At 41.4% G+C, this 12738-nt stretch overlaps 1 protein-coding gene across 1 annotated transcript in view; it reads right to left on the reverse strand.

The window, feature by feature from the left end:
- Positions 1-1291: 1291 nt before the first annotated feature.
- LOC122972215 (solute carrier organic anion transporter family member 5A1) overlaps positions 1292-12738 on the reverse strand; it is a 37342-nt gene continuing 25895 nt past the window's right edge. Inside the window, exons 6-10 of the mRNA XM_044339101.1 lie at positions 8264-8462; positions 5886-6045; positions 5167-5408; positions 4942-5006; positions 1292-3701 (exon numbers count right to left, since the gene is read on the reverse strand). Of these exons, the coding sequence (XP_044195036.1) occupies positions 3244-3701; positions 4942-5006; positions 5167-5408; positions 5886-6045; positions 8264-8462 (1124 nt within the window). The 3' untranslated portion in view covers positions 1292-3243. The remainder of the gene's footprint in view (positions 3702-4941; positions 5007-5166; positions 5409-5885; positions 6046-8263; positions 8463-12738) is intronic.

Below are 12738 nucleotides of genomic sequence, written 5' to 3' on the forward strand. Positions count from 1 at the left end.
AAGGCATTTGTAAACCAAGTGTTCACAAACATCAATTAGACTTCTGCTCCTGAGGAACACGAAGCAATAAGAGCTCGACTTTCAGAATACAGCTTCTGTCCAGGAAATTCACTTTCAGTTCAAATACTGATGAAAGGAAAAATGTGTTAAAAGCAAATCTACAGTCGACCTGAAGTCATCTGTGTCGGTAGTCGTCCAAGCATTTGAACGGCGGGAGACTAAATCGCAGGTGGGAGGTGGACTGGACACTTTTACTGTGTGTCACATGATCCGTGTGGCATTACTAACTGATTCTCTACCCTTCCCTGCAAAGAGTGCACTCGTTTGGTTCACTTTGCATCATTGTTGGAGGGAGAGATTTTGGTGAGATCACAGAAAGCCAAAAATACTTTGTTGTTACATCACTTGCTTTTATATAAGCTATTAACTCACTTTTTTATTTCTGATAAAAATGCAAATATTCTGGAAGCCAGGCAATATTAAATACTGTTTTGCCAAGCAATAGTCATCTAAAGTGAGTTTGCTAGGTTGCATTCAAGTATGGATCTTGGTCCATTTAATATTTTTTTACTCAAACATGTTCAGATATTACAATTTCAAAAGAGAGATTTTTTAAGTGGATGGAAAAAAAATAGTGTTTTATTGTTCAATGACTCAGCAAGGATCACATTTGGCTTTCCAGTCACATTAGCAAGGGACCTGATCAATAATCCAACATTGGTATTTCTTATTAGAGAGCGTGATAGATGCAGTGCTCAGAAGGAAGGGGAGAGAATCATTACAGATAGAGAGAAGGGCATTCTGGGTAACTTCAGCATGTCAATCATCTCAATTGTGTACTCCTTTTGACAAGAAAAAAAAATACGCAACTCCCTCCCCTCCTCATGAACATATGCCGGACCCTTCCCATGTGAATAATACTGTTCAGGCACCGTGAGACAAATCCACTGTTTGTTTTTTTCTTTTTGTAGCTTTAAATCTTATTTATTCTTTTTAACTACAATGTCAAGGGTTAGTTCATAAATATGCTTCTAGCTATGTGTGAGCTCTATAATATGCTTCATTTGCTTTGTCGATATTTACAGGATGATCACTTATGAATAATTCATTTGAGGTACTAAGTCACAATAATACTAAAATTAGTCACTGCCATTACCACTTGATAATCTTTACCTGGCAGAATACCATGAATCTTGGCCAAAAATGTTAACTTTTGAAATGTTTTCACTGCATCAGAATCTCATTTCCATTGCAAACCTTTAACTAAAATGAAGTCATACTGATCAGAGAATAAAATAATAAACTTTATTAGACTAATTTTATCTTCACCCTCAAAAAAAGGAAAAAAAAAATACTCCTAAAAATTAGATTATTGTGCCACAATCTGACGCACCTGATATATCTAATATCAAACAATGCATTTTTAATACTGAAAAAGTCACATTACTAGCTCTTCCAATTTTCTCATTCCATTTAAAAGTATATCTTAAATAGTTGTAAGCAATAACATGAAGCCAAGGTAAAAAAAAAAAAAAGAAATCTAGACAAATATATTTAAAACATTCCCGCCATGTACTGAATGTTGTGCGGACCAAACTAACAAACAGGAAATGAGAATTGAAACGTCAAAGACAGCAGGTAATCTTTTGCTCAGGTGTACCTTTGGGAAACTAAATTCGGTGCAGTGATGAAGTTTAATAATTAACCTTTTAACCAAGACTTTCATGGTACAGTACAGTAGGTCTGACAAACAGCAACATTCACTGGCCTTCACACAATCATCTCTCTGTCCACTAGAGGGCCCCAAACACCCAGCAACCGTTTACTCTAGCTGATAAAAAGGGGTTTCATCGCTTACATGCTTTGCTGCGCTACTTCTTTTAAAAGCCTAGACTACTAGATAACTACTATGTACATCTGATGACCATTAGAATGGAGAAGCCATTACAATACAGAACCAAAATGATGCATCCTTCCATCTGTTGTTGATTGCTGCAATGGATTAGATACAAATCATTTTACTCTCAAGAATTTTTTTTTTTTTTTTTTTAAAAAGGGGTCAGATTTGTTAAGAAAACAGCAATTTTGCCACATTTTTAAAAAAAAATCCCCCTCACATTTCCAGTTTCAGGTACGATCACATCTTTAGGACATACAGTAGCTTCAGCACATGGTCAGAGATGAGATACCTTTCTTATTCCTTTCTCCTATTTGCCACTTTGCTAATCGTTAACATTGTGATCATGTCGGGTGACAAGTAATGAAATTTAAGACCTGACTTTTCATTCAAGTCATTTAACACTGTACCACTGGTGCTTGTCGGCTTTAAGCTACATGGTTTCCTTGCCGAGGCAAGAATCTTTGACTCAGTGTCAACTGTTCCCAAACATGAAAGCTGAGGGCAACGAAGCTGAGTATTGTCGCTCAACTGAGAGGACAGTGACTGGCTTTTCTGTAGCTAGCATTTACCTGGTAGCCAGCTTTGTATATTGGACTGGCCTAGACAGCCTGAGAGGCACTGTTACAAAAAAGGAAGAAAAATAGAGGTGAGAGGATTGAAAAAAAAAAAAAACCCATTCTGTCAATTCAGAAGATGCAAACGACACATGATAACCAGACGTGAGAACAGGTGAATTGGCTCAAATATAAGAGAGAGGGCTGATATGTTAACAGCTCAGACTTTAAGGTAAAATGGTGTTTCTGAATGAGCCGACAACATGGATGTGTGAATTGAGCAGAGGCCGAGAAGAAGAAGAAGATGATGAGAGAGAGGTACAGATGTAGAATACAGAGTGAGCTGTACAGTACTGAGAAGGGAGGAGCTGTACATAGGATCTTGCATAGTACAGGTTTGTCAGTTGTGCTTTAGACGCCGTGTTGATGATGACTCATCTGTCTGTACGGAGATTATAATGCCCTGCCTTTAACAGTAGCACCATGTGATGTCTTAACATCGTCCAAACCTTGAAGTGGAAGTCTGACCTTCCGTGGATGCCGTGTGTGGCTGCAGCTGATGATATGCTCAGAGTAAAAGAACATCTGTCAGTCTCCTGTTATCAGAAACAGCAATGAGCAGCCCTTTAAGTATGGTGGGCGTACATGTGTCTCTGCCTGTCAGTCCTACAGCAGCTTTGGAGCCCCGCCTGGTGTCTGATTGGTGTAAAGCAGACACTGAGTGGTGCAGAGACAGAGACAGGAAGGCACGTGTCACAATGAACCCCGGAGGGAGGCTTTGGGGTGCTCTCAGACATGGGCGGAGCCTCTGTGGTGATGCGGCAACAGGATGGGAGGGGTTATTGCTTTGAGGGTGTTGCCGGGGCAACTGAGGCTGCTGTGACCGCGGTTGAGCAGCAGGGCGGCGGGCGGGTCGGGCCGTGGTGGGATGAACACGGGGCAGGAGCGGGTGCGGGCGTGGCTCTTCTGGCCTCCGGCGTGGCATATGAGCTCGCTGACGGTGCCCAGCGGAGGCAGGTGCTGGCGCCAGCGCTCGGCCCGGTCCTCCTTGTGCTTTATCGAGTACCAGGTGAGGAAGATGAAGATGAAGCCTACGAACTTGAGGCTGGCGGCCAGGCCGAAGTAGACGAAGCGGAACGAGGTGACGTCGTACTCCCAGCATGAGCCGTGCACGCCGCAGTCCTGCTGCCACAGCATGCAGGTGGTGTCGATCACAGCACCGAAGTAGATGGGTGTGGGGATGTAGGCTGGAGTGAGAGAGATAGAGAGAGAGAGAGAGAAGATGTGATTAATGCTTAAAAACAAGCTGTGTCCCAATCCCATACTACGTAGCATTTCTCAGCAGGTTTAAGTATACTCAAGTAAGTCAGAATGTACTAAAAATGCTTGATTGTTGAATGAACTTACGTAACTTGCCTACAAGGAAATGGAAGAGCTGCTCACACTTACAAAAAATTTGAAATAAAGTGTGGGTGGTGGTTAAAAAAGCTCCAGAAAGATCTGGGAAAACAATTTTTTGTTCTATAGAAAAACACTTTGCTGGATTGACAAACCTCAGAACACATATTGCATCAGTTCCTTGCATAAGAGTTAGTACAAAACAGCTAAGTGCATTGATTTATTGTATACTATTATATTGATATATAGTACACACTGTATACAATTAAAGAGACTTGGAGCACTTGAGAACAAATTGAATGTGCTGCAGCACCACCTTTCTACCACTTGGTGGCACAGTTTTGCTTTATGAAGATCATTAACTCCCCTCCTGTTTGTGAGTGGAAGTTGACAAAATATTTGAAACACCTTTCAATATAATTAAATCAAACACAACACCACCATCCTCTGAGGCCTATAAAAAATAAATGACCATAAAGTTGAATCAGCACCTGTCTGACACACTGTCGACAAAAACCTACACATTGTAAACTTCTTAGTGTAGAATGTATTGCCGAACTCTTGTACATGATTGCATCAGAAGTGCACATAATAAACTGTATGACCACACAAATACATAGTGTACAACCTGGCCTCCACATACACCTTACAATGGTTTATGAGAAGTGATGTGACAACTTTATGTTCGCACAGGCATTCCAAGCAGAACAGAGGCATGTTAGGGCAGTGGTTACTCAGCCTGAGGCTTTTCCTACACATATCTACATGAAAGTTCAGAGGTCGACTACGCTGCTGCATTCCAGCTCTCTCTAAAATTGTAGGGTGTTAGCAAGGACAAGAGAGAAAACAGAGTGTTAGAAAAGTGGATTACAGACCAGCTGAAAACCTGGACAATGGAAATCAGATGAAGAGACGTGATCGGCTACAGCTGCCACAACTACTAGCACTACTTCAACATCTACTCTCTATGACTGAGTGGACACAATAAATAAGCAGTCATAGTGTTATATCTTGATTCACATGGTCATAAAAAATACACTGTGTATTCCTTATAATTCTGTCCACTTACTGCAAAGGGTCAGAACTTACCAAGAGTTCGAAGCAAGACAAATTGCATCCCAAGAGCAAAAGGCCTCTCCTGTTCGTCAACAGACCTGAGAAAAGAGAAAAAACAGCATGTAAATGATGTAAAGTCACTTCGCTGCACAGAGAAACAGGCCAGTGATCATCAGCTGTGACAGTATCACCCCCTGAAAGCTTTAAGAAGATGATGGGGGAGGGTGAATTTGATTGGCAGAACTGGCTCTTCTTTACCTGAGTGTGACGATGATGGCAGAAGGCTGGGCACAGGCGGTGATGAGAGTGACAATGAAGAGGAAGATGAGGAAAGGGATGAGCGTGTTGCAGGTGCGGTCGCATTTCCCCGACACCGCATAGCCGTTTTCATTCAGGTAAGTTTTGACGATGACCAGCTGCAGCTGGTTGACCTGGCCGCCGGAGGACGGAGTGATGACCTGTCTGCTCTGCACGCAGCCACAGTCGGTGTAGTTCCTGATCTGTAGACAAAAACAATATGTACAATATGAATATTATAACATGCACTCAGATGGGACTGATGAAGATTTGAAGCCAATTCTATTAATAAACTAATGAGTGTAGCTGCATTGAAAAATCTAATGTAAATACACAGAGACAGACTGGGTGGCACCAGCAATGTAACGCAATCAGCCAACTGGACAAAGAATCTAGACGTTTCCTCATGTTGTTATAATTTCCGATCTGACATTGTTGTGCATTGTGTCACATCCTGTACTTTGAGAGCAAAAGGAAAGAGAATGTACAGAGCACAAGTCTTTTGTGTATCATGAACTATGTCCAGAGTTTATTCATCTTTTTTTCCCCCCCCATTCTACTTGATATACAAATAGCTCCATAGAAATTATTTCTAACAGGAAAACAAAAAGGAACTATCAGTAAACCAAGTACGCAAATGTGTGTGCTTTGATGCTCTGTGTGTGTGTGTGTGCACTCACTCCGGTGCTATCATTGCCCACGGTGCTGCATCCAGCCAGGCAGGGGTTGAAATAGGTAATACCATCAGAGCCGCAAACCGGAGCGTACTCATGGATCCTGCAGCCACAGTTCACGTTGCAACTACCCGTCAGGTTCCTGTGGGTCATCGTCAGGGTCGGACTGCAAAATGGAAACAGAACAAGACTTATCATATCCATTTACTTGACCACACCATGAAAACTGAAGTCATTTGTACATACCACTTATTTCATTCATGTTTCTATTCTGTTGAGGGATTACATGCATCTGTGTACTCTACCTCTCTATCTAAACATTAATTTATTTAGGTTTGTCTCAGTGCAACATCTTTTACCAGTGTGGACCTGCTAGGATAGCAGCGCACCATTTAGCTCCAGAAAAATTGAGAACAAATTTACGGTGCTATGTGTGTCCCTTTAATTAGCTTTAATCTCACCCTCCATCTGTTTGTGTGATGTGCGATGATGATGGAAGGACAGGCACGATGGTGTGAGGAAGTGACACCTCAGTGGCTAGAGAGGCCGTGTGGGAACAGTCACTCTAAGCCAAACAGGACTTTGGCTCCGTCTAAACCAGGAGCAGTGAAGCGAGTCCTGGGTTTTTTCTGGGAGGCTTCGCTCTGAGCCCAGCGGAACAGCCGGGGACAGGCCCTAACAACACAACAGCCTGGGGTAATCCAGACACATACACACATACAGTTGATACTAATGTGACATCTCTTTTTGAAAGTTTGTTATTTTAATGTTTTAATAAAATAAAACCAGCTAAACTGAAAAAAAATCTAAAGTTACCATCTAGCTCTTTCAGTAAACCAGTCAACTAGCAATTTTGCACCAGACCGGTGATCCTCATTTTTAGATTAGTTATCACAGGAGAATCACATTTGGGCTTGTCCTGACATAACAGTGTTACATTCCAAACACTGTGTGTGTGGAGTCACAGGCTCACTGCACTGATTGCACATATCCTTTCGCAGAATAAACCCCAACCTTCGCTGAACCCTCCAGATGTTGTGTCACTGCGTGCAGGCTGCACTGCATAAAACCCCAAACAGAGAGCCAAGAGACCAAGTGGCTTAATCTGGTTTAGTGCTGCAGACACCGAACAGGGAGAATAATGATGACAAAAATCTATGAGTTCTGAAGGTTTATCAAGAACAAAAGTCTTACAACCAGGCCAGCTTGTAATAATGCTATGCTTTTGCAGATATTTCAGAATATTACATAACTTGCTGTTGGCTCCAAAAACGTTGAGGACCTTTGGTGTTGTCCATGTCATGTCCTTTTTTTTTTTTTTTGCATCTCCAGCCTGTCAGCGGGAGGAGAGCTACGTCTAGACTGCTGTGTGAGAACAGACAAGTGACACAAAGGGTGGGCTCGGGCTAAACATTCCTCATGTGGGTGCTACCAGTGACTAGTGACCAGTGCTGTTCATAATGAGGAGCCCCACCAGCTCACACGGTCTTGTTGACCCCTCTATAAACACCGGTTTAAACAAAGACTACGGTTATTAATGGGTCAGCTATGGGACTTTAAAGGGCACGCTGTCTATTTGGCAAATAATCCATTTGATTATCTTGGTTACGTGAAAAGTACATTTCACAGAGGTTCTGCAGTTTCACCTTTGTGTGCTCAGTATTTAGTGGGCATCTGACAACTACGCTGTTATGACGAATCAAATATTTATGACTAATTGCTTGCAGAATTAACTCTTTAATTCAAATTTAAGTTTTTTGTACATGTTTTTTACAATACAGTAGATGTGTATTTTTGTTAGTAATACGTTTACAGGGTCTCAGCATGTCTTTTGCATCATCCAAGGTCACTCTATGCATGCTGTAACTGACTCTATGCATGTGTCTGTATGAGTGTGTTCATAATCATGTGTGCCAACAAGACATCCACTCCATATTTCTGTCCGCGGGGCTGACACATGACTGTTTGTTAACTCCGCAGCCTGGCTGCTGATGTGGTGTCGAGCAGCAGCTTCAGAAATAGAAGTGGCGGAGTGATTCGCCGGAGCCACGAGAGCAGATGCCAGTGTTGCTAATTAATCACTCACACTCCGCCACGACGCCACAACACATGATGATGACTGCAGTGCTGACAACATCTAAGAGCCACACGCTCCTCCCAAGGTGTGTGTATTTCAGATACGACTTCATATCTGGTCAAAAGTGTCTCTCAAAATAAGAAGTTTAGAAATGTAGATTAGAAATCTAGATTCTCCTGCATAATTCTGGAAGATTTGTGTCAAATGGGAAGAAACATCAGTGTGAAGACAGAGTGACTTTCTGCAGCAGGAGGCATGGGGACATATAAAATCTGCAGCCTGATAGTATCAGTGGATTTGTGCTTACCCAGTAGTGTAGGGTATGTTGATGCCTCCTAAATTGATGCTCTCACAGCCCACTATGAAGAGTGTGGAAAAGCACAGCAGAGACACCCCGCTGCAGATCATGGCCAGCTTCGCTGACTCTCTGGCACCAAGTTTCAGCTTCTTGATGATGTAGCCCCCCAACACGATGCCTACCCCGGCGCTGGGTACGATGATCACACCTGTGAGAGAGATCAGAGAAAAGAAGAAGAGTGGGTGAAAAGGAAGAAAAAACCTCTGAAGTGTTGCAAAGAGCACAGAAATAGAGCAGCTAATTTGTGTCATGAAAAAAATGTTAACACTGAATTAATGACACTAACGCATGACTGACTTCGTGCAATAAACATCTGATGTACAATATTTCAATTGGGGCACATGAACATGAATAACATGAATGTCATGCTTTTATATGAAATATGTATGGTGTCTTGTTGGACACGGCTGCTAGAAAAAGAAATGTCAATCTCAATGTGACTTAAACCAAGAATAAATAACTTCAAAAGGAGAAAAAAGGACCAGAATAGGCTACAATGTATCAATGTGACGAGGCAATGAGTCATTTCATGCTGTGGCACTGCACAGCACGTGCCCTCCATCCACTAGAGCTGGTCTAATTGACAGCATGAAGAAAGGCAAAGCTGGCTGCTGGCAGGATTGACCGGGTGGTTAGTGTCAGCGTGCAGACGTTAAGGCCCAGAGAGGCGGCACATGGCAGGCCTCGAGCCCAGCCACAGGCGCTTACGGCCGGGTAACGAGCAAGATTGGGTCAGTCAGTGCGGCCAGAGGGTCGTCAAAGACAGAGGATCAGAAGAGAAGTGATCCAAGCACACAGAAATGTTATGTGGCTTCTCTTTCTATGTCTGTGTGTGTGCACGCTTGTGTCAAAGCAAGAGAAAGACAGAGAGGGCAAAAGACAGAAAGAGAGAAAGTATCTCTCTGAGCACACTTAGTGAAAGCTCCGCAACAGACATCTGTAGCATAATATTATCCTGTAAGTGCATGTGTGTGTTCTAAAACCTTATGCTTTCTGCAGGATTAAACATGCACAGAGACAAACCAGATATCATATCACAGTGACATAAGGTGCACAAACACACACACATACTACTCTTCAGTGGTAAATGCTACATGAATGATTTATACATATTTTATCTGGATTAACAGTTGGTACACTCGCATGAGTATGTGAGCGATTTGATAAATGTGTGCATGTATGCATGTCAGTTAATCTATTCTCTAGATCCTACTGGAGATACGCTTTGACTCTTGTCCTTTTTTGTTGTCAACAGCTTGTACAGCAGAGTGAGAAGAAAAATACAATGTAGAAATAAGAGGGAAAAAAAATCTTACGGATGGAAAGTGTGTATTTGAAAGGAACGGTGGCTGGAGATAAAGAAAGCCACTAAAAAAGTCGGAGAAAAAACAGGCAGAGAGCAGCAACAGCAGCATGGGGGAAACTGCAGCTGAGGGAGGCGTGAGTGATAGGTTACGGTGCTATTTCTGTAGAAACATCTAATGAGCATGTAGCGGTGGCAGCTCTTTAACCGGGCAAGATACAGATTCAACAAAGGTGGCAATTTGCAAGATTTACACTGATATTATTTTGACATCATTGGTGCGACACATTGCTGTTTTATAGTGCAGTAATTTTCCTACAGATTGCAGAACAACCAAAGCGATGACCTCTTTTCCTTTACATATACTAATTTAGAGCCATTAGCCATTGTCGCTATTGCTACCTATTGTAGATACCTAATTGTTCTACTAATTGCCAGCAAAGCAACTGGAGATGCTGCCTGAAACATAAAATGCATCACTTCCTGTGCAGCTCAAAACTTTTCCACACAACGCATTCAGCAAATACAACAAAAACCGCATAAAAGCTTTCATGAACTGAACCAACACTACATCCAGTCAATTAGCAATTAGAGTTGGGTTCTGTTAGCCAGTTCCATTTTGGATCTGGTTTCAACGGAGGAAACAAGATGAAAACATAACACTGACATACTACTCATCTTTTTATCATCAAAATCGTCCTTTTTATTAGCAGTAGATTATTTAAAGCTCCTCTCCACTCAAAAATGTGTTTTTCTTATTGTTCCTACAATTGAATGTTTGAGCTTCACTGTGCAGAATGATGTATGTGCAGAGTTTGACACTGGAAGGCTGTTTTCACATTTATCTGCTGAAAGTGGAAAGTTTTCCTGTGAACACTGAAAATCTGATTTTAAGGGGTGGGCCTACGAGCATGACGCAACTAGTTTTATGGCAATTCTTGGTCCAATATTCAACTTACACAAGTGTGATGTGGAAAACTGAAGCCTCCAGTGCATATATACTGAGAACAGACTTTTCATAGAAGTAACAGACATCTTGTGTCTAGTAGTTCAGCTTCTGAAATCAAATATGTTTGTGGAATTTTTAATGAGGGAGAAGGAAGAGATGCCATTTTGAAGATTTTTACATGATAATTATACTTTTATGTGGAAAAGACATATCAGACACACATTATTGTTCCAAACAAAGTATTTTCATTGTATTAATGCATGTCTGGAGCTGCTGGCTGCATCTGGAAATATAGTCATACAAGGGGTGAGTCTAAACAAAACAAGTCAAGTTGTGGGCTATAAAATCAAACAATGAGCTGAAAGATGCTATAAAGCACAGTGGAGCAGAGGGGAACGGAGTTATGCGCTAATTCTCTGTGGGTTTGTCACTATTAGCAACCCCTTCAACAATACACATACAGTAATTTTACCCAATTTTAATATAAAATATTCACTATAGCAGCTTTAATACCTACCTAAAATTCATTCTCAGCTATATTTTGTGTTAAGTACTAATTAGCAAATGTTAGCATGCTAACATGCTAAACTAAAATGGTGAACATTACCTGCTAAACACCAGCATGTTAACGTTCTCACTATGCTAATATGAGCATGCTGACGTAGCATCTTGCTCAAAGCAGTGCCGTGTCCATATCTTTCTTTTTTAATTTGCAAAGAGCAACGTACACATGTAGGTCGTAATTTAGCTAAATAGCAAATACTTCATTTCACCTGCAAAGTTAGATTTTTAGTTCTCTGAAAGTTGTTTTAGTTCCTAAATATTCCCTTACGTTGCTTAATATTGTTGAAAGCTAAAGCTAAGTGGATTAGATTCTAGATTCTGATTTGATAAAACAGTATCAAACCCCAACCGTACTGGCATTACTAGAGGATATCAAAACACTATGTAAAAACATCACAAATGATTTATTCACACATACATAAACACAACTCTGGTCTTCCAGTCATTCTTAAAAAACAAAAAAAAACAATCACTCGCAATCATCAGGAAAATGTCACAGTTGGTCAGTCCATCTGGCTGCCCGAGGAAGCACCGTACTCCCATCAACAGGAGTGCCCTCTCCTCCTCCTCTTCTCCAACCATCATCACATACCAGCAGCTTGGCATCGTTTGGGTAGCCATGGCAACCACACCACCCGTCTGCCCTTACCCCTTGTATCCTGGCAACAGGCAGATGAGATGAGGCAATGGTATTGTGTAAGTGGGTGTGTCTATGTGTATGTATGCGTGTCTAGAAACAACCATATGTTAGCCAGAATACTTGGAAGCACACAAAAACACCTTTTTGCTTTCACAGCCATAATTGATTTTTTAATCACTCCTTGCTGCAATAACCCGGATACCAGATTAGTTGTGTATTAACGCCACTGGCTCAGACGTGACTGAAGGATTAGACTGGTTCTTTGCACATATGCAGTGCACAAATTACAGGCAAAGCAGAGGGTAGTGTGTGTGTGCGCGCGTCATGTTGAATATGTCTCCTGCAGTCAACAGAGAATTGTGTGTTACATTCAGGGGATGTAATGGAAGCTTATCGGTGAATGAAAGTCAGCATGACTCCATGACTCACATCACTGCCCTCCGACTGTGAATCCCTGAGTGCACGTGGAGAGGTGAGAACAAATGTGAGAGTGTACTGGTACAGACTAATGGTGCATGATGATGGATCATTTATCGTCCTTTCCAGGATCAGGACACATAAAATAAACACACAGAAATGCCATATAATGTAGAATAAACCAAATTTCACAGCAGCAATCTAATTTTTCTACAGCCATTCTACTGTATTTCAAAACTGATTTATATATTTAAGTTATAAAGTCGATAAAGAACTTACCTCTTGCTATAAATCAAAATAACAAATTCTCCTTTGCAGAAGACAGTTTCGCCTCATTGATCTGATATTTTGGGGAATTTCAGACCTTTTCAGAGATAATTCAATTAATCTATGACATAACTGCTTTACCACTGCATTATTTATAACACTGGCAAGTTAACACTGAATTTCAACAGCTAGGATTTGTTGACAATCGTGATAAAGTGTCATGGCTTACAGCTACAGTATAGAAGAGGGAAACCTCTCGCGCCTGATTTAACAAATGAATAACC

The sequence above is a fragment of the Thunnus albacares genome, chromosome 21, assembly GCF_914725855.1.
Source record: "Thunnus albacares chromosome 21, fThuAlb1.1, whole genome shotgun sequence".
Taxonomy (NCBI): Eukaryota; Metazoa; Chordata; class Actinopteri; order Scombriformes; family Scombridae; genus Thunnus; species Thunnus albacares.